The 21,418-nt window shown below is 36.5% G+C and overlaps 1 protein-coding gene across 1 annotated transcript; it reads right to left on the reverse strand.

Moving 5' to 3' along the window:
* Nucleotides 1–8,482: 8,482 nt before the first annotated feature.
* Nucleotides 8,483–13,564, reverse strand: LOC127852981 (uncharacterized). The gene is made up of 3 exons (XM_052387097.1): nt 13,469–13,564; nt 10,593–10,744; nt 8,483–9,449 (listed from the first exon to the last, which is right to left on the reverse strand). Exons 1-3 carry the CDS (start codon nt 13,527–13,529, stop codon nt 9,210–9,212), a joined length of 453 nt encoding a protein of 150 aa, XP_052243057.1. The 5' UTR covers nt 13,530–13,564; the 3' UTR covers nt 8,483–9,209.
* Between the last annotated feature and the right edge of the window lie 7,854 nt (nt 13,565–21,418).

Raw genomic sequence — 21,418 nt, forward strand, 5'->3', positions numbered from 1 at the left:
GTCTTCAGCGTTACAAACGCATCAACGTATCAAAATGTTACTGACACAAGCAGTCCTGCATATACCTTAATTACGTCAAATAACGTACAAATGTCTCATCTATGAGTGTATACTTTTCACTTCACAGACAACGGATTTTAGTTATGTAACAAAATGATACAATATTACATTTAAATATTCCTATCATCCCAAAAAGATTAACGTGTTTTATCAGCCGAAAGCTTTTAACAACAGCTGGCAAGGGACTATAAAAGCGAATGTACCGGGTGTTTCACATAAATCTTATAAGTGACACGCACATATGTATCTATTAAGTACGGAATCCGGATAGTTCCATCTATAATCTCGCCCTTCTTTCATCAAGGGCGACACACGAAGCGACGCACGAATTTTTGCGCGACAATCGCGGCGACGCACCATATTATGCGCGACAGTCGCGGTGACGCACGATATATTTAACACGATACATCGCCCTTGTGTAGGTAGCCCATAAGGCTATATGTCGCGTTGAATATCTCGTGCGACGCCGCGACTGTCGCGCAAATTACCCTGCGTCGCCGCGACTGTCGCGCAAATTACCCTGCGTCGCCGCGACTGTCGCGCAAAATATCGGGTATCGCTTCGTGTGTCATGTGTCGCCCTTGATGAAAGATCGATATTATGGCTGGCACTATCCGGATTCCGTACTGAAGGCTGATCTGTTTGTGAAAATGTATATTTTGCCAGGTTTAAACATTTTTATTACCATAAAACTTCTATTACGTATCTTTCCGCTACATAATATATAAAAGCTTAATACAATATGTCCGACTGTTGAAACAATTACAGGTTAAAAGTCGAGATACGCCTTTAGCTAATTCAGATAGTTTTACCAGTAGAAAATACCGACATATTGAGGAGTAAATAAGACCTTAGTCGTCGATATATTCCGTCAAAAATATTCCAAAGACTTAAGACTTATTTACTCCTCAACAGTACTGACATCTGACTCGGAGTCGGAAGTGTCCACAGTTTGTGGCACATGAGACGCGTCATCAATATATTTGCCCCAGTCCTGAATGCCACAATCATTTATTGGCCCGGATAAACCAGACAAATACCAAATGACAGATGCAACGTGCGAACACGTGCCAACAGTACGCGCACCTGCCCGGCATTGACAATACCATGCTTTAACATGGTCTGAGTCATATTGAATCCAGACCTGATAAGTCTTTGATGAAATATGACGGCTTTGAAGACGGACACGAATGAGATCACAAGTTTCTCTGAACACATCGATGGTGCATTCAGAGCCCATATATTCTTGAATGTAAGACGGACAGAGCTTCAACTGGTAGGTGCCTAGCGTCAGGAGTTTAAGCATTGTTTCGTCAAGTTGAGGAAAGTTGGAAACAGATTGACTATTTCAACAGAAGGAACACCATTTTTACGATAATAAAACATTTAAAATGGTAAGTTTAAATGTATGAAAGTAAAATAAAGATTAAAACTTACGTGAATGCTAGTGATCCTTTAAAATTATCGATCTGAGTGTTGACTACATGTTGTCATGGAGCGATGTAAACAATCATGCAAGAGTTGATGCCCTTACTAACAGTAGTTAACAAAATTCGTATATTTACAAAAAAATATTTTATCTTCGCATAAATGAAAAGACACATTACACTGTGCATGGAAAACGTGTTCTAAATATAACCACAGTATCAATCAACAACAAAACACATATAATTTACTTTGTGTTTTAATGTGCAAAACAACGAGGCATTTGGGTTACACTGTAACTTACATCTACCAATATTAAAATTCACAAAAGTTCAAAATTAAATATGAAGGCATATTTCCGACACAAAGTAATTTTTTGATTGCATCTAACTCCGAAATATGAATCAAAACTTAAAATATGAAAGTGTGGGAAACTTGCCTTCATATTCTATTATGTCATTTAATGTCGAAAAATTGTCAAAATTTAGGTTATTTTGCTGAAATATACATGTTTGTGGTCAATTGTAGAGATGTTTAACGCAATTTGTAAGGCAAAAGTGCTTTTGAATGAGACAGATAAGATGTTAAGCTCCACAAATATACCAAATTTATGATGATTTTTGAAACTTATTTTTTTACAATTTCATAGGGCATATAAAGCTGCTTCGTGAACCTAGTCCTTTGTACTTATGTTACATTTATTTTTCCACATTGCATATCGTAAAAACGCACATTACAGCTGTTGTTTTTTCTATACAAATCAAGGAAATTATGGTACTTTTGCTAATCAGATACTTCCTTCAAACGACATATACCATAAAGGCGGAAAGTTTCTTCCCTGATACACCTGTGTGGACCGCACACCCCGTTTTCTCAACTATAGGTTCATTCGTGCATTGTGTCGCGCACATACAGCAGGTAGCAAAGATTATGCACATATTGTAACTGTTTCCGAGCATAGCTGGTAAAAATGTACTCTGAACATTAAGGAAAATAAACTCCTCATAAGTGTTCCACTTCAACTCTCACTGGTCTCCCATTATGCTATTATACCACTGCAGCCACAAGTTATTCAACAGTATTCAACGAAGATTTATTATTCAAGTAATGCTCATATCTGCGTTGGCATATGCTTGCATATATATATATATATATTATATATATATATATATATATATATATATATATATATATATATAGATATATATATATAGATATATATATATCTATATATATATATATATATATATATATATATATATAATATATATATATATATAACTATATATATATATATATAATATATATATATATATATATATATATATATTATTATATGTTATCTAGTTATATAAGTAAAATGTAATAATCCAGATTGTGAATATTATATAATAAAAGTAAAAACAGTGTCTTGGATTTTAATATATATGTGATTTAGCCAACGCGTTCGCATAGCTCATCAGGGCATAATACAATATTTACAACGTCATTTGACGTTGTAATATATTGTATTCTGCCCTGATGAGCTATGCGAAACGCTATGGCTAAATCAAAATATATTTGAAATCCCAGACACGTGTAATTACTTTATTATTATATATATATATATATATTATATATATATATAATATATATATAGTATATATATATATCTATATATATATATATATATATATATATATATATATATATAATATATATATATATATGAAGTTAAACACAACTGTAGTAAACCTTAGAACGATATATTCGGTCCCAACAAATATTTCTGGACATTTAAACAAGTAGCTAGATAGTAAATATGGTTTACAAAACACATCTAAATTTTCAGTTTTTCATATTCAGACCTAAAAATCTATAATATATCTTAAGGTAGCGCACCTCTAATGGGCACATATCCAAATACAATTTAATTAATCATTTTCCTAATCAGCATCATTTCACTGAACAACATGCAAATGTGTAGGTAGGCTTTCCATGCTTTTTAAAAAAATATACCGATTTTTTCAAAACCACCCTCACGCTCGGCTTTTGTCCATTTTATTTTCACCCCTGGGGTATATAAAAGTTCAATAATTCATTCAAATTCCCAAATATGGGCATGCAGTTGGTGTGTACAGATGCAGTAAAGGTGTTTAAAGTTTAAACAAGATTAAATAAGTATTCTTTTACAGACATTTATTTTTTACAAAGTTTTATCTATGGAATAGCGCCATGAAATGTAAGTGATTTCAGCCAAGTAAAAATCTGGTCGGTTAAAAACAAAGTATCATAAAATTTAAAATAGTATCATTTAAGTTATAGTTTAAACTTAATTTTTATAGAAACACTATATACAGCAAAAATGCCAAGAAATAGACAGATTTATCGTTTACTTTTTGAAATAAAAATAAAAATGCAACATGCATCATTCGTATTTTCAGCAGTAAATTACCCAATTTAGCCATAACGTTAATTTAATTTTAAAAATTGAAGGATGTGTATACAATTTTCAACATATTTAACAATAAACATAGCTTATATGCTATATTAAATCAAACTACGTTAGAAAAGAAATAAAACGCGTAGCAAAAAGAATGCGATGTCTACAGGATTCGAACCTGCGCGTGAAGATCCCAAAAGATTTTTAGTCCATCGCCTTACAAACTCGGCCATGACAACTTCATACCAGTGTAACCTTAAATAAGATATCGATAAGTAAACAGGTAAAAAGGCTAGTCGATCTTTGAAGAAATCGCGAAATCGTATTTTTCAGATGATAATTGGATCAAAGTCAATATTTATAGTGAAAATAATGTATTCTAAATGAATTAGGTAAACACATATCAAAATTCGAAGTTTGAAAAAAATAAAATGCATCTCTCGGAAATAACCGATTATTGAAGATCGGCATTGATCGTAAAATAAATCGCGGGAAATCATTAGAGGTGCGCTACCTTAACCGACCCTTAAAGGGAAGATCAGTGTGAAGAGTTTGAGCAGGTGGGGCCGCAATCATAACTGTTTGAGTCTTTTTTGGGAAAAAACTGGATTGAATGGATGAGCGTAGCGTGTCGTTCCAGATTAACATGGGCATTTTGCTAGCACAGGCTAATCAGCATGTAAACTTACTTGTCAAATAAACCTTGATATACTCTTACTGTCAATTTGTATAATTGCTTCAGATTTAATTCGCTTATTTTATTGGTCAGTTAATACTCAGTTAACAAGATGCCTTACACTAATAATTCAATCAGTCTTCGCAGACAATCTCGGTTTTAGGCTACGGATGCCTTAATGTTTATTCGTTATATGTTATTTGTAGCATTGAATGTTACAGCAGTTTAATTAACCCACGATAAACCCGCCATTATCGAATAATATTGAAAGAATTGTTCATGCATTGTTCACTGACTCCACGGATCCTATTATGTGAGGTTCAAACTTTAGCGGCCGTTTTGGCACACGAATGACACGTCATAATGTCCATGTCCAGAAAATAAAATCGAGGCACTGAGCATCTTGTATGTGCGTTAAGGGCCGTTCCAGATTAGTCTATGCAGTTTGCACAGGCTAATCAGGGACATCAATTTTCGAATTACAAGATTTTCGCTACAATAATACTAGTACTTCCTTTAAACGAACTCAACAAAAGTGAACATTGTCATCCCTTATTAGCATCTGCTCACTACAAAGGTTTATCTTGTTTAACACATAATTTAAGTCATGTTTTCACAGAGCAAGGTTCAATTGCTTATGAAAAACCGCCCAAATAGTGGCATTCGCAATACCCAACTGACGACATCCTCCCAGAAGTGCATAATGAATACCTGAGCTCCAAGTGAGTTTAGAAAAATGTTCCTTGGTCTTGTTAAGAAAGATACCTATCCTAATTGTTGGATATTTAGGTATAAAAAAAAACAACATGTTTTTTCTTAAACAACTGTGAAACTGCGCCGTTAATGGAAGTAATTTTTGCTGTCAATATTGTGGTTTACTTTTTTGCATCCTCTTCAAAAACCATTGACCTTCAACAAGATATATATCTGGCTAGCTTTTTGTCAATGTTCTATCCCAATGTCCTGGTTGGACAGGATTTTCTCAAGAGGTAACACAAGTGAGTTGTTCCATGTTAAACGATCTAGAAAAACTTTATCTCTAACCCGCACTCTGGGGAAACGGTTTGTAATGCATGCACGTAAGTGTGATCGGCACACACACATTAATCAGAATAAACAGTTTCCGCCTAAACTGGATTTTTGCTAAGAAACGTACACTGTCAGAAAAGTTGAAAGTGACGTCTCTCATAAACCTTTGTGGACTATACACTGTTGGAAAACATATTTTTTAAACGATTTGAATTAAAATTTTAATAAGGATATTTTTCCAAAACGGAAATTGGCAGTTAACGATATTTTTTCAGTATATTTGTACGTTGTAAAATGAAAAATCACAAAAGGCGAGAAACATGTTTTTCTTGTGAAATCGTCCGTAATCAAATTTTAACACGTGTTTTTGTTCAATTAGCAGAATGTCTTATACATAAGTGTTTGATAGTAGTGTTAATCATATATATGAATATATATATGTACATAGAAAACACCGACAAAGCAGGTCAAAGCCTTTGATTTTATTGTCAATTTGATTTTCGGATGTTTTGCGAAATTTACCATTTGATAGTCTTATATTCGAGACAAAACAGCTGTTGGAAATCACATTTGCTTCAAAAATTGTCTATACTATTGCCAAGTGGTTTGAATCCCCAGTAACGTATATCTAAAAGACAAAAATATCAAACATGCGCATTTCAATCAGAAAAGAAACATTAATTGTGGTAACTTCAAATGTGTAAAATATTTGCATATGTTGACTGGGAGTTCCACTGGACTAATTTGACAATGAGATTAGCGTCGTTCTGGGAAAACTGGTCTAAATGCATGTGCACGAATGTGGTCCGATATTAGCCAAACTTCGCTAGGAAACTACTGGCCGCCTGAACTGCATTTTCGTTATTAAGATGCTTTTCTTAACCGAAAAATAAAAAGCGAAAAGTGTCGTCCCTGATTAGCCTTGGCGGAGTGCGTAGGCTTAACTTGAACGACACTGAACGCACATGTATGAAGCCCCGTTTTGTTCAGAACAAGGCTCAGAATTTATCAATAGAGCCGATATGCCTTTCATAATTGAGTCGTAATCTGAGAAAACCGGGCATAATGCATGTGCATAAAGTGTCGTCCCAGATTATGGACGACACTTTCTGCCCAAATTGGATATTTGCGAAGAAGAGACTTCATTTAAACAAAAAATGTCATAAAAGCGGAAATTGTCGTCCACGATTAGCCTGGGCGGACTGCACAGGCTAATCTTGGATGACACTTTAAGCACATTTTAATTTTATTTTACGAAATAGTTTGCGAAATATTCGTTGATTTTGAGCATTTATGTTATATTAACATGGACTTTGCCACAGCGGTAAATAGAGCTTTAATCATTTTGCTGTGTATGTCGTTGTGTATGGCGTATAGTTGGCTATGTCCTCTATTTTAGAGACGATTAAACGAATTAATTAACCCTTTGCATGCTAGGAAATTTGTCGTCTGCCAAAATGTCGTCTGCTGAATTTCTAACATAAGCATTTCTTCGATTTTTTTTCAAAGAAAACTATAAGAATAGCAAACAGTTTGGATCCTGAGGAGACGCCACGTTTTGTGGCGTCTCGTCTGGATCAAAACTTTTTGCAAAGGCCATTAACATTCGGTTCCAGCGCTGTAAGCGTTAAATAAGAGATTAGCGGATGGTAACTGTATCACGCCCCTTGATGCAAAATGGTACCATGTGACACTGACATTAAATGGTACATAATTTCACCAATTGGTTGATCTTGAGTTTCAGTATCGCTATATTTTAACACATCTCTCCATGTATGAAACAGAAATTGTATTACTGTGCAACTAAGTGGTGTAGACGAACTTCCGAATGAATGAAATCGTAGTGTGAGTTGGTCAATATATATATATATATATATATATATATATATATATATATATATATATATATATATATATATATATATATATATATATATATATATATATTTATCACATGCTATACCCTGTTTCCCATGAAATACAACTATACAAACATAACATTTTTTTTATTACACATGTGTAATTCAACATTTGTAAGCGTTTTCATTGCCTTAGTTTTCGTGTATTGACCAATCGAATTTTGTTATTTTGCTGAAATGACGTTACAACGTCAAATGACGTCACGAAATCTTAACAACATTCGGGGTTTTTAATTATGTTTTTGTAAATATTTATTTAATTTGCTTATTTAAAAGCATGTGATATTTTTTTAGATCTGACACTCGTTGTCATATCATACCATATTGTATTAAACTCGTCCAGGAAATTCGTTAGTAAGCTCGCCAAAGGCTCGCTTAACTAACAAAATTGATGAACTCGTTTAATAAAATATGGTATGATATGACAACTCGTGCCAGATCATATATATATATATGCTCTGTGAAAAGGGGGTTTAATGCATGTGCGTAAAGTGTCATACCAGATTAGCCTGTGCAGTCTGCACATGCTTATGACCGACGACACTTTCCGCCTTTATGATATTTTTTTTACAAGAAAGTCTCTTCTTAGCATAAATACTGTAAGGCGGAAAGAGTTGTCCCCAATTAGCCTGTGCTGACTGCATGGGCTAATCTGGTACGACACTTTCCGCACAGGCGTTAAACCCCTTTTTCACAAAGCACAACTCATATATGTGCTATATGTAGCAGGTTATGTGGGGGATTTGTTTTTGAATTCGACGGAGGAAACACGTTAAACCTACCATTTCTTATATGATAATGGCCTTGAGATAAAATCCAAGGCCAAATGGGTTGTTGACAAACATATGTTCACAGATGCATCGGAAAAAAATAACATACACATACATTTCAGCTGTTGTTTTTAATCAAATAATATTGGGTATTTCGATATATACAGGCTTACATCAACTGGTTTAATAGCGTTTCCATTTCAAGCATGTTTAAAACTAGTTTGATGATTAAACAATTAATGCTAACAAAATCTATTTCGTTTTGAATGTGGATTAAGACAACAGTTAATGTTTTATCTGAATTACAAAAACAATGTCAGGATGTATATATTTCGTAACATATTGGTAAAAAAATAACATTTCTATATCTGTGGAACAATTAAGTATGCAAGCCTCGCTCTAGGAAAGGTTTTCTCATTAACGTTCGTAAAGTATCGTGAACGTTCGTAATGAATCGTTAACGTTCGTAACGTATCGTTAACGTTCGCAAAGTATTGTTAACGTTCGTAAAGTGTCGTTGTAAATTAGCGTGTGAAGTCCGCACAGGCTAAATAGGGACGATACTTTCTATTTAAACTGTATGTTCGGTGAGAAGAGACTTCCTTTAAACGAAAAAAAAGCATAACAGTGTTGTCCCTGATAAGCCTTTGCGAACTGGGACACTTTACACACATTTATGAAACAATGTTTCCCCGGAGAGAAGCTCAACATTTATATAAAACCTGACAGAAATATTTTCTTTGAAACGAGGCCGATAATTTCCGCTTACATGCGACTTTTTGTTTCAAGGAAGTCTCTTTTTCACCAAAAACTAATTATAGGCGGAAATTGACGTCCCTGATTAGCCTGTGCATTTGTATTAAACCCTGTTTTCCCAGAGCGAGGCTTGTTTTAAAATATTGAATTTCTTAGTAATCTTTGTATTCGTAGGTCTCGTACAATTGTGCCGTCGCATCGTCTTCAGGTGTTTCGTTCTGTTTGTAGTATTCTGGTTCGCCGTAGTATGCTGATTGCTGTGTAGTAGAAGGTTCAGTGGTTGTGCTACCTCCTTCACATCGAGCGGTCAGACGGTTGATGATTCTCCGGCACCGACGATTTTTTCTGACATTTCGCGGGATGACCGTGATTCGCGTATCAGTGTCGGGGTCCTATAATTAAAGAGACACATTGTTGAAGAATAATGTTCGGTTTCCCCTTCTTATTTAAAACTATGCGTTATAGATATAATATGGTCCTTGTTCAGAAATAAAATGGGCAAAATGCAATTAAGATTAGCCTTTGCAGTTCGGCTTAACTTAATTTTCGCTTAACATATACATATATTTACTTTAATCGAAAAATACTACACAGGCGGAAAGTGTCGTCGCTGATAAGGCTGTGTGGACAAAGCATTATAATACATTCCCGCGGGGATCAAATCCGGGACATATAGAAGCAAAGGTGAATCTCTAACACTTCACCACAAAGGCCTGTGAATTAAAAACTCAATGTTAAACTTTATGTCGATAATAAACGTCTTTGCTTAATTATCGATGAAAAGGCTTACTCACGTTTTATAATGTTAACAATTAAGATCGATGCTTATAAATAACCACATATATATGTTTAACATGAATACTGTTTTACTTATTGAAACATAATGGAAACATGATTCTTCGAATCCATTCAATTTTTTTTATTTGTCGTTTTGCAACACTCTGAACGAGTCCCGTGAAACACAAGGTCACATGTACATATGCTCATTATTGCGTACCTTAAAACATGTTCATGAATTCGCAATGATTGGTTTAAAACGACTGCATTTAAAATCGTTTTTTCTCTAGTTTTATAATAAAGTAAGACTCTGGAGTTGCTGGATCGAGTTGACCAACTTATTGTACGCACAATGTAAATGCATACATACATTATGAATTGAGTGTGCACTATCATAAGCAAATATTGTTTAAAAATAAAACGAACATCTGCGCCAATATTCAAAATTGGTAATTCATAAAGAACTGTTTATTTTTTTATATTCTCAGAATGTAAATATTTATTAAATTTTCTATGACTTTAACCATTTCGATAGATGATTGTCGAGGAACACATATTGTTTAACTGCTCGATTGTAATATTGTTTAACTACCTCCTAAGTCAAAAGTGATACTTTGCTTGTACAAATGTACCAAAAAACTTGTTTTAACCTTAGGTACTTAAAACGTATTTTTTTTACTACATGCGAGTCAAGATAAAAATACATAATATGGTTATTTTACCCGTATATAATATATGTCAAATTGCTGAATATTTACCTTGACGATGTACCATTTCCCTCTCCTGGTGACCGTTAGATCGCATTTCCGGGCGTATTTCACCAAATTGCGTCTCTTGCAGTCACGTGGGAACACCAGGCCCGTCGACTGGGTGTAATCCGTGTCGTAGAGGGCCTCATCCACCTCATCACCTGTAACAATAGGAACGCTGTTACAAATATACCGACACTAGCAAAGTAAAGTACAAGTGGTTGAGTCGAAACGGAAAGTTGTGAGGCGATTTGTTCAATCAGGAAATGATGTTGATGTAGATTGGAGAGGCAAACTGCTTGATTAGCATATAACGCTGATTCGGAGATTTGATACACTATATTTTGAACCTTGTTATGGGAAAAGGGGGTTTAATGCATCTGCGTAAAGTGTCGTCCAGGATTAGCCTGTGCAGTTCCCGCAATCTAATCTGGGACCACACTCTCCGCCAATACTAGATTGTTGCTAAGCCAATACTTCATTTAAACGAAATAATCAATTTAAGCGGAAAGTGACGTCCAAATTAGACTGTACACATATACCGGCTAAACTTAAACGACACTTGAAGCACATGCATTAAACCGTGTTTTCACATAACGAGGCTAATATATAAATATGCAATATCACAGAGCGAGAATACAACTATGCTAATGTGCCATGCTTTGTGAAAAGGAGGTTTAATCCGTAGAGGCTAATCAGGGACGACACTTTCCACTGTTTGTGTATTTTTCGTTTAAATATAGTCTTTTCTTTGCAAAAATCCAGTTTATTAGGAAAGTGTCTACCATGAATAGCCTGTGCGGACTACACAGGCTTATCTTAGACGATACTTTACGCAGTTGGATTAAACCCCGTTTTAATCGATGATCGATTCCCATGACATATATTTCTGATGGTATTTAATTTAGTTTTAAAATGTCTAAATTGTAAACTCACTATGTTTGTAAATGTTCGTAAAGTTATTTTCTTTACAAACTGATTTTTGGAATGTCTCTTAAAGTAAATGAATTACATTATTAAGTTAACACACAATTGAATATAATTATTATTGATTATATTCGTATTCGTAAAACGACACACGTCAAATTGCTTATTAACCGCTAATATTGTCGAATAGTGATGTACAAAATGTAAATATTTTAAGCATACATTCATGCACTCTAAATATAAGTCCCTGATTTCCTTTAATTGCACGTTGTTCTATTAAGTGTATGCAAACAGCAACACTCGCAAATACGGCGAGCATCGTTATTGTACAATACAGTTGTCATTTCTTTCATACAAATTTATACATTGTTACCAATAAAAAAGTCAAATTACCTTTTTATAAAAATCCTTTAATTAGACGAATAAGATAAGGTTATCTATTATCAATGAATATGTGTTGTTCGGACAATATAATATTCTAAAATTCATACTCATCAAAACTCTGATATATCGGCCAACAAAAACCGGGTTTCAACAAAAACGCTAGTCGTGTAACGTCCGATATACGCTAGTCGTGTAACGTCCGATATACGCTAGTCGTGTAACGTCCGATATACGCTAGTCGTGTAACGTCCGATATACGCCAGTCGTGTAACGTCCGATATACAATAGTCGTGTAACGTCCGATATACGCTAGTCGTGTAACGTCCGATATACGCTAGTCGTGTAACGTCCGATATACGCAAGTCGTGTAACGTCCGATATACGCTAGTCGTGTAACGTCCGATATACGCTAGTCGTGTAACGTCCGATATACGCTAGTCGTGTGACGTCCGATATACGCTAGTCGTGTAACGTCCGATATACGCCAGTCGTGTAACGTCCGATAAACGCTAGTCGTGTGACGTCCGATATACGCTAGTCGTGTAACGTCCGATATACGCTAGTCGTGTAACGTCCGATATACGCTAGTCGTGTAACGTCCGATATACGCTAGTCGTGTGACGTCCGATATACGCTAGTCGTGTAACGTCCGATATACGCCAGTCGTATAACGTCCGATAAACGCTAGTCGTGTGACGTCCGATATACGCTAGTCGTGTAACGTCCGATATACGCTAGTCGTGTAACGTCCGATATACGCTAGTCGTGTAACGTCCGATATACGCTAGTCGTGTAACGTCCGATATACGCAAGTCGTGTAACGTCCGATATACGCTAGTCGTGTAACGTCCGATATACGCTAGTCGTGTAACGTCCGATATACGCTAGTCGTGTAACGTCCGATATACGCTAGTCGTGTAACGTCCGATATACGCTAGTCGTGTAACGTCCGATATACGCTAGTCGTGTAACGTCCGATATACGCTAGTCGTGTAACGCCCGATAAACGGTAGTCGTGTATCGTCCGATATACGCTAGTCGTGTGACGTCCGATATACGCTAGTCGTGTAACGTCCGATATACGCTAGTCGTGTAACGTCCGATATACGCCAGTCGTGTAACGTCCGATAAACGCTAGTCGTGTAACGTCCGATATATGCCAGTCGTGTAACGTCCGATATACGCTTGTCGTTTAACGTCCGATATACGCTTGTCGTTTAACGTCCGATATACGCTTGTCGTTTAACGTCCGATATACGCTTATACATAGTACCGAGCCTCGCTCTGGGAAAACGATGCTTAATGCATTTGCGTAAAGTGTAAAACTACATTAGCCTGTGCAGTTCGCACAGGACAATCTGGGACGAAACTGTCCGCCGTAACTGGAATTCCTCATTTTCTATAAAGAGAGGTTTCTTTTAAACAAAAAATACAATTAAATCGGAAAATGTCGTCTCTGGTGAGCCTGTGTAGTCCGTACAGGCTTATCCGGGCCGACACTACACGCACATAAATTGAATAATGTTTTCCGAGAGCGATACTCAAAATCATTTCATAAATGCAGTTTGCCTTACCTCTGGCATTGATGGCGGCAACGCACACAACGACAAGCAGTGAAAGTATCAACTTATTCATCCTGGCCACTTAGTCGATCTATGAAGTACTGATCTGGCCATAATAAACGCGCGTATTTATATATTCTACATAACCTTGAACTTTAAAGGGGGCGCTTCAGAGATTGGGACAGGAAAAAGTCACTATTAATGTTTGCATTTACAAAACACATTTGTATGAGCCTTGCTCTGTGAAAAGAGGACATAATGAATGTGCGTAACGTATAGTCCCAGATTGGTCTATGCAGTCCGCACAGGCTAATCAGGGACCACACTTTCCGCCTAAACTGGATTTATGCAAGGAAGAGACTTTCTGTAAACGAAAAATATCATAAAAGCGGAAAGTGTCGTCCCTGATTAGCCTGTGCGGACTGCACATGCTAATCTGGGACGACACTTTACGCACATTAATTAAACTCCCTTTTCATAAAATGATTCTTGCTCTCGGAAAGCTGGCTTTATTTGTTTCACTAGTTTTCATGAATGTGCGTTGAGTAACGTTCTAGATTAGCCTGTGTTGTCCGCACAGACTTAACAGGAACAACACTTTCCGCTTTGTAGAATCGTTCATTTAAAGGAAGTCGCTTCTAAATGAAAATCTTGTCTGGACGGAAATGTCATCCATAGCCTTGTGGACTGCACGGACAAATCTGGGACGACAGTTTGCGTTCATGTATTAACACGGTTTTTACAGAGAGAGGCTCATATATGAGTCTTTATTTGATATTCATTTATAAATTATGTTGCTAATTAAAATGTTGTGTACAAAAAGTGTAAAACATTTGTAGAATGCCCCTGCAAACACCAGCTAGACTGTTTTTCTTGACCTATTATAAGAATAGACACTTTAAAAAAAATACCAATTTAACGGACATAAACTACGTCAAGGATGTTTTGATTCAGAATCGTTAATATGATTTCAAGGATATTGCTTCTAAAAAAAAATCACGCCCAAAACTGTGAACTCAAGATCATTTACATATGAATGTTGAATACTCCAAGGCGGGAAATGTTACGCCCATGATACACTTGTATAACTACGTTTATGTTTAGCCTATCTAATTGATAACCTTTGGTTAAATGTATCCGTTTGTGGATATGTTAACGACAGTGGATATTCTATTGTATAAAATCACAAACCGCATTGGATATCTTTATCCAAAATGGTTACAGTTAGTCACAGACAAATGTCCCACAATGCACTTATCATCTGGTTTAGGTCAAACGATTTTTCGAAACGACAACCCCCGCGCAGAGATGTGAAATCTTGCCTGTATATCCGACCATGTGATGATAGCCGAGCCACGTGGTACAATAATTTTCAATTTGTTATTTTGTTATTATTATGAACCTAAACGTATAAACTATTATTAATATAGAAACGAATAATAATACTTCTTTTCATAATAAAATATTAAAACATATCCTACCTTATCTGCGTTGAGATTGACAGAACGAGTCTGATCATACGATAAGGCCGTATAGCAAACGGCCTACAAACGTCAAAGTGAAAAACAATGACCAACCTAATTCTCGTAAAAGGAGATAGCGCTGATTTATGAAGGTGTTTTAAAATTAAATAATAATTTATCAATGAATGGCATAATTCTTTATGGTTTTCTGTGTATTTAAAGGAATGGTTATTATAATGTTGAGTTGGGAGACACTTTTCCTGCTGTATACCATTTACAGATGTTAAATATTTCACCAGTTTTCATCCAAATATGAACGCAAACTATGCGCATACAAGCATATGTGCATATGAATATAAGATGATATTAATATAGAAATACTTTAAATTAAAATTTAAAATCTCATCGAACTTAAGACCACTTCGATACACGTGTTGTACTTAAATTTAGCTTTGGAGATATGCACTGTGCTTGTTTAACACATGAGTTGGATAGTGTACTCGACGATGTGGTATTACGTATGGTTTCTATTAAGCATTCTTTTGTTTTCAGTGACTGTTAGCTGATTTACAGAGTTAACACAAGCACATGCACACGATGGACCCTTTAAAAATATAATATGCGGATAGGTATTTTTTAATGTCAAAGCCATGGGATACATAGCCCATTTAGTTCAGAACACAACTTAGCTGGTGTTTTTTAACGAACATTTTCAGTTAAAAGGATTAACTGAAATAATGATTAGAACTCCCATGAACTTTCCATTTAACAAATGTTAGATTGCTTAACAATCGATCCATTGTGACCTAAAACAATTAACAGTTTGTGTATTTTATGACATTGCAATTCTACGCTGAGCAGTACTTTAAAACTGTTATATTGCTTAATAATCTTATTGTGTTCCCTGAAAATATATGTGAGTGTCTAAAAAGTCATTTCATTTCTTAATTGAAATATTTTGTAATCATATTAAATTGCTTAACGATCATATTATTTGGTCTGAAAATATAAGTGTTTTTTTAGATGCAACTGTATTTCTTTATCGCGCTGTTCTTTAGATATTCGTTATTGCTTATTTAGAATATTATTGTACCCCACACATAGACACGTGTTTTACATGTAATTGGATTTCTTTAATAAGCTGTCATTTAAACGTGCTGTTTTGATATACAATAAGATTTTTTTACCCGGAACATGTAAACGTAAGCTTAAATGCAAAGGTATACTCAACTATCCACCCGTTAACCCGTCGTGACTTCATGTTCAACTGTTTTGAATTGTATCTTGCAAGTTCAATATTTCTTAATTTAACAGATCGATTAAAACTTGTTCTCCATATTAAAATAATAATCAGAAATAAATGGTATCCACTTTAACTCAACTCATTCTTCCATTCAATATAACAAAGCTGTACCCAACTTACCATCGATTTACCCGACACGATTTCCTGTTTAGCTGTTTTGAAGTGTCTCCTGCAAGTTCAATATTTCTGAATGTAATCGATCGATTCAGACAGTGTTCTCCTTATTAACATATACTGCTAGTCAGAAATGATTTTCCCCACCCCCAATGGCTTTATCAAAGCATAAACATATAACAATAACCTGTTTGTGTAGTTTGAATCCTTACAAAAAGACTTAAACATATACAAAACATGATATAGACGAATGACGTGATCATGACGTCAAATATTACGCAAAGCTGTACCCAAATGGACTTATATATAACAATAGAACCGTCTTTCTATTCATACACAGATGCGCCTACAAAGAAAACCATCAGATATACAAAATGTAACGAAATAAATTTGGATCATATTTTGATTCAAATATGTTACCAATATATTGAGGGTATAAATCAAACAATGCAAAATAATAAATAATAGCTTATGTCCCTTTCACGTTTAATAGTAAACAACTGTTCATGTCCGTGTTAATCTAAGTGACCATTCGATGGAACACTTGCGTCCTAAGTGAGGTCAGATGAATGAGGTCAGATGAATGAACTTGAGATTTCATTAAATATAAAGTAGAAGTGGACAAGAGGTCCACGATGCTATCTAAAACAATCTCAGCTTACTGAATAAAACACGGATAATCGCGTTAGTGATAAGACCGTTAATGGGAACTCGTTAAATACGAAGGAGCGATGACCTAGAGATCCGCGATGTTGTCTTTCTAACCTGAACCGGATGTTTTTATATACACTGATTATCTCGTAAATGATCGAATGTATATCAACATTTTCAGGATGTTTTTCTCAAATGTTATTCGACCACTTAATTGTATTGAATTTTGCTACTAGGATTTGACCTTTAGATCAGATTTTTGATAACCCATTATCCATAAAGTCAGTGAGTTCGGTATGCTTTACAGTAATGACCTCTGAAACTTTCAATTTGTCCCTTAACGGTGCTAGAGGACGTAAGCCTTGACGTGGTTATAGGTTACCGGGCTATTATATTTTATAATTACTCAGCCCCGATTTGATCGGGAGCCGCACATGCGTGAGAGGCAGGGCACAGGGAGGAGTAACGGCACATGGTGGAGTTACGGGCACAGGGTGGAGTAACGGGCACAGGGCAGAGTTACGGGCACAGGGCAGAGGTACGGGCACAGGGCAGAGTTACGGGCACAGGGCAGAGGTACGGGCACAGGACGGAGTAACGGCACAGGGCAGAGTTACGGGCACAGGGCAGAGGTACTGGCACAGGGCAGAGTTAAGGGCACAGGGCAGAGTTACGGGCACAGGGCGGAGTTACGGCACTGGGCGGAGTTATGGGCACAGGGCGGTGTAACGGCACAGGGCAGTGTTACGGGCACAGGACGGAGTTGCGGCACTGGGCGGAGTAACGGCACTGGGCGGAGTTATGGGCACAGGGTGGAGTAACGGCAAAGGGCAGTGTTACGGGCACAGGGCGGAGTTACGGGCACAGGGCGGAGTTACGGGCACAGGATGGAGTTAAGGCATTGGGCGGAGTAACGGGCACAGGGCGGAGTAACGGCACAGGGCAGAGATACGGGCACAGGGCGGAGTTACGGGCACAGGGCAGAGTTACGGGCACAGGGCGGTTACGGCACAGGGCGGAATAACAGGCACAGGTTGGAGTAACGACACAGGGCAGAGTTACGGACACAGGGCGGGGTTACGGGCACAGGGCGAAATTACGGGCACAGGGCGAAGTTACGGCACTGGTTGGAGTTACGGGCACAGAGCGGAGTAACGGCACAGGGCGGGGTAACAGGCACCGGGCGCAGTTACGGCAATGGGCGGAGTTACGGGCACAGGGTAGAGTAACGGGCACAGGGTGTAGTAACGGCATTGGGCGGAGGTACGGTCATATGGCTGAGTCACGGAACTGGGCGGAGTTACGGTCACAGGGCGGAGTTACTGACGGGCACAAGGCGGAGTTACGGACACAGGGCGGAGTTACGGACACAGGGCGGAGTTACGGTCACAGGGCGGAGTAACGTCACTGGGCGGAGTTACGGTCACAGGGCGGAAAGAAGGGGCATAGGGTGGAGAGGAGGGGTACATGTTGGAGAGGACGGGTACACTGTCGAGTGAAGGGACACAGGGCGGAGAGGAAGGGCACATGCAGAGAGAGAGGGGGGAATATGTTGGAGAGAAGCGACACAGGGTTGAGAGGAGGGTACATGGCAGGGAGAAGAGGCACATGAAGGAGGGGACTTATTCAACTGAATCTTTTAAATAAAGCGTACTGATTTGTTATATGCTTAATATACGCAATACAAAATGAGCAATACAGTTTATGACTAATCTAAACACTTACTCAACAGACAACCATCGATACCTGGTTTCAACAAGTTGCCACCCATCGAATTGCTGCATAAACAATGGTTACACACAAATCCGTGTCTGATCTTGTATCATCCTTAGCCTCAAACATAATAGACATGAATGACAACAAATGGTCCAACATTAAAATTAGTCCATTGGCACCCTAGAGAAGCCCATAGACAGTCACAAAGTCTGTCGGACATACTCGAGCAAGACAAAATTGTATATTAACCTGACAAAAAAAAAACATATGAGTCGGCTCTATTCAGGCGTCATTTCGTCCATAAAGGGTACTCTTAATTGAAAAACAGCAATTGTGTCTTATGACGCGCAGTATCTGCATCTAACCACGTGTTTGAAGGACAAATATGCCTCCAACAAACACAATACCGTCACTTGGTCTGACTGAAAAACTGATTAATTTAAAAGAAACCCCATTGGTGCATACTTCACCAAATCAGACTTTCACACTTGTTTGTAAACATCGTCTTTTGTTGTATCGAGTCGAATGGAAAATGGTCAGATAAATACGATACTTTCCAAAACAGTGTGATCGACTATTATCCCGATTTGATATACAATGATTTACAACTGATGTAGGGACTACTTATACATATTTGCTATTGAATAATTTTGCTAGATACACAGTATATGCAAACTAAAAGCTGAACTACAAAATAAATGTCTCATGCAATATATAAGTAGATTTTACATGTGTTATCAATCGTTTAATTTAAATTTGTTTAACACTGAAGTAACAGTCTGCTTTTAAGCTAAAGATACCCAAAATTATTGCACCAGTTTTCCATCCAATTTAAAACTATTAATCGGAAACGCTTGTAGTTTTATTTTACTTTAATAATCATAACCCAACTGACCCAAATGCAATACAATTCTAGGTTTTAACGGAAGCTACTTATTAACACAATTAAAAACAATACTTTCATCATTGAACAGACAACCTTTGTCTTTTTTCGATAAAGTGACTCCACTGGCCCCTTATGCCAGCCGTCGCTAGAGAAGCCTGTAACCCATATTGACGAACGTTATCAGTATAAAATCGCCACCTCACTGAAGTTTTTTTAAAGCAAACGTTTTATTTAGTTTTTGCAAAAATGACGTATACTCAACTGGTACGACAAAAAACCTCATGCTAGACCTATATGACAGTAACAGTTAAGAGTTTTTTGACGAACAAGGCTAATCTGAATTTCCGAAATACAATAAGTCTTTGTCCATAACCTGGAATGATGATTCCGAAGACATGTGTGCCGTTTCATTAAAATACATCAAGCAGATAAAGAGGAATGTACATTTTAAACATGTACATTTAAGTTGTATATTTTGAAGTTGATATTTGTTGATCATACCTGGTTAATTTAATTTTTGACATGTATATTCACTGTCAAATTCATATGAGCTTCTATTAGAATAAATTATTTGAGTAGGAATCATGCTGAATTTATAGGCAAGATAGGGAAATTGTCCACGGACGATGTCTGTATAGGAAGTGGCCAAGTGATTTGCATTATATAACCCATTGTGAAATATATCCGAGATATAACGCAACATATTGCACACTGGATATATACAACATACATACGGTAGTATTTCCGTAGTCACAAAATCAACTTTGCTTTTTTCAAAGTGTCTTTTAAAATCACTGATAACTTTCCTCTGTTTTGTGTCTCAAAAAGTTACTCCGTTCTTGCGATTTATTATGGCTATATTTATAAAGACACTTAACATTGAATTTTTATGGTATATAGTCAGAGGTCATTGTGTCAGAGATATTATATTAATTCAGAAAGCTTGTTTAAGTGCGTAAAGACATGCATGTTTGTGCGTATCAATTTATTTCCAAATTAGTCTATGTAATACAAACATTCATATACATAAAATTTACAAAATACAATTGATTGTTATTTTGCTTAGAAAATATGCAGTGAAATTTCTATAAGACCCGAACAAAGTTTTGAAGTTTCTTATTTCTATGAGTTGATGGGACTCAGTCCTTTTGACACGTACTATTACACCTTTTATGACTGTCACAGTAAATAGGAAAACCAAGATTTGATGAACATTGAATAATCTGACTGCAGGCGAGTCAATAACTTGAACAATAACAATAACATTGACTTTCGATTTTTTATTTTATTTTGGTTGTCGATTGTTTGATGAATGTCATAGTTAGTCGTGAACTACTGATCAACGGTTTTAACCCATTTATGCCCAGTGGACTCTCCCATCCTACTAAATTGGATCACTTTATTTCCAAAATTAGGGGTGTCAAGTATATTTATTTCTATATTTAGAATATTCCATAAAGAAATTCATTTAAGCAAACAGCGCAGACCCAGATGAGACGCCGCATTATGCGGCGTCTCATCTGGGTCTACGCTGTTTGCAATGTCCTTTTTTTCAGGACGCTAGGCATGAATGGGTTAAAAGCAACTAGTTAATTTTGTTAAATAAATGGTATAACAAACCAGCATAAGTATTATGATGTCACGCATACGATGTTTAGTGTAGTTAAATTATAAATGGTTTATTGGATCATCTAATTAAATTAATATCATGTGTCATTATATTTAATAATTAGATATTAGCGTGTCCTATTGCGTAACATCTGCCACATTTTCTATCGGCTGCGGAAATTCACAAATAATCGAAAACAAAGCTGGATGCTTCAAAAGAA

This window comes from Dreissena polymorpha, chromosome 12 (genome assembly GCF_020536995.1).
Source record: "Dreissena polymorpha isolate Duluth1 chromosome 12, UMN_Dpol_1.0, whole genome shotgun sequence".
Lineage (NCBI taxonomy): Eukaryota > Metazoa > Mollusca > Bivalvia > Myida > Dreissenidae > Dreissena > Dreissena polymorpha.

Bases quoted from the DNA above. Each gene is read 5' to 3' on its own strand.
- LOC127852981 (XM_052387097.1), bottom strand. From the start codon at position 13,529: ATGAATAAGTTGATACTTTCACTGCTTGTCGTTGTGTGCGTTGCCGCC. The intron at 10,745-13,468 runs GTAAGGCAAACT...CTATTGTTACAG, and splicing joins TGCCGCCATCAATGCCAGAG to GTGATGAGGTGGATGAGGCC. The intron at 9,450-10,592 runs GTAAATATTCAG...CTTTAATTATAG, and splicing joins GGAAATGGTACATCGTCAAG to GACCCCGACACTGATACGCG.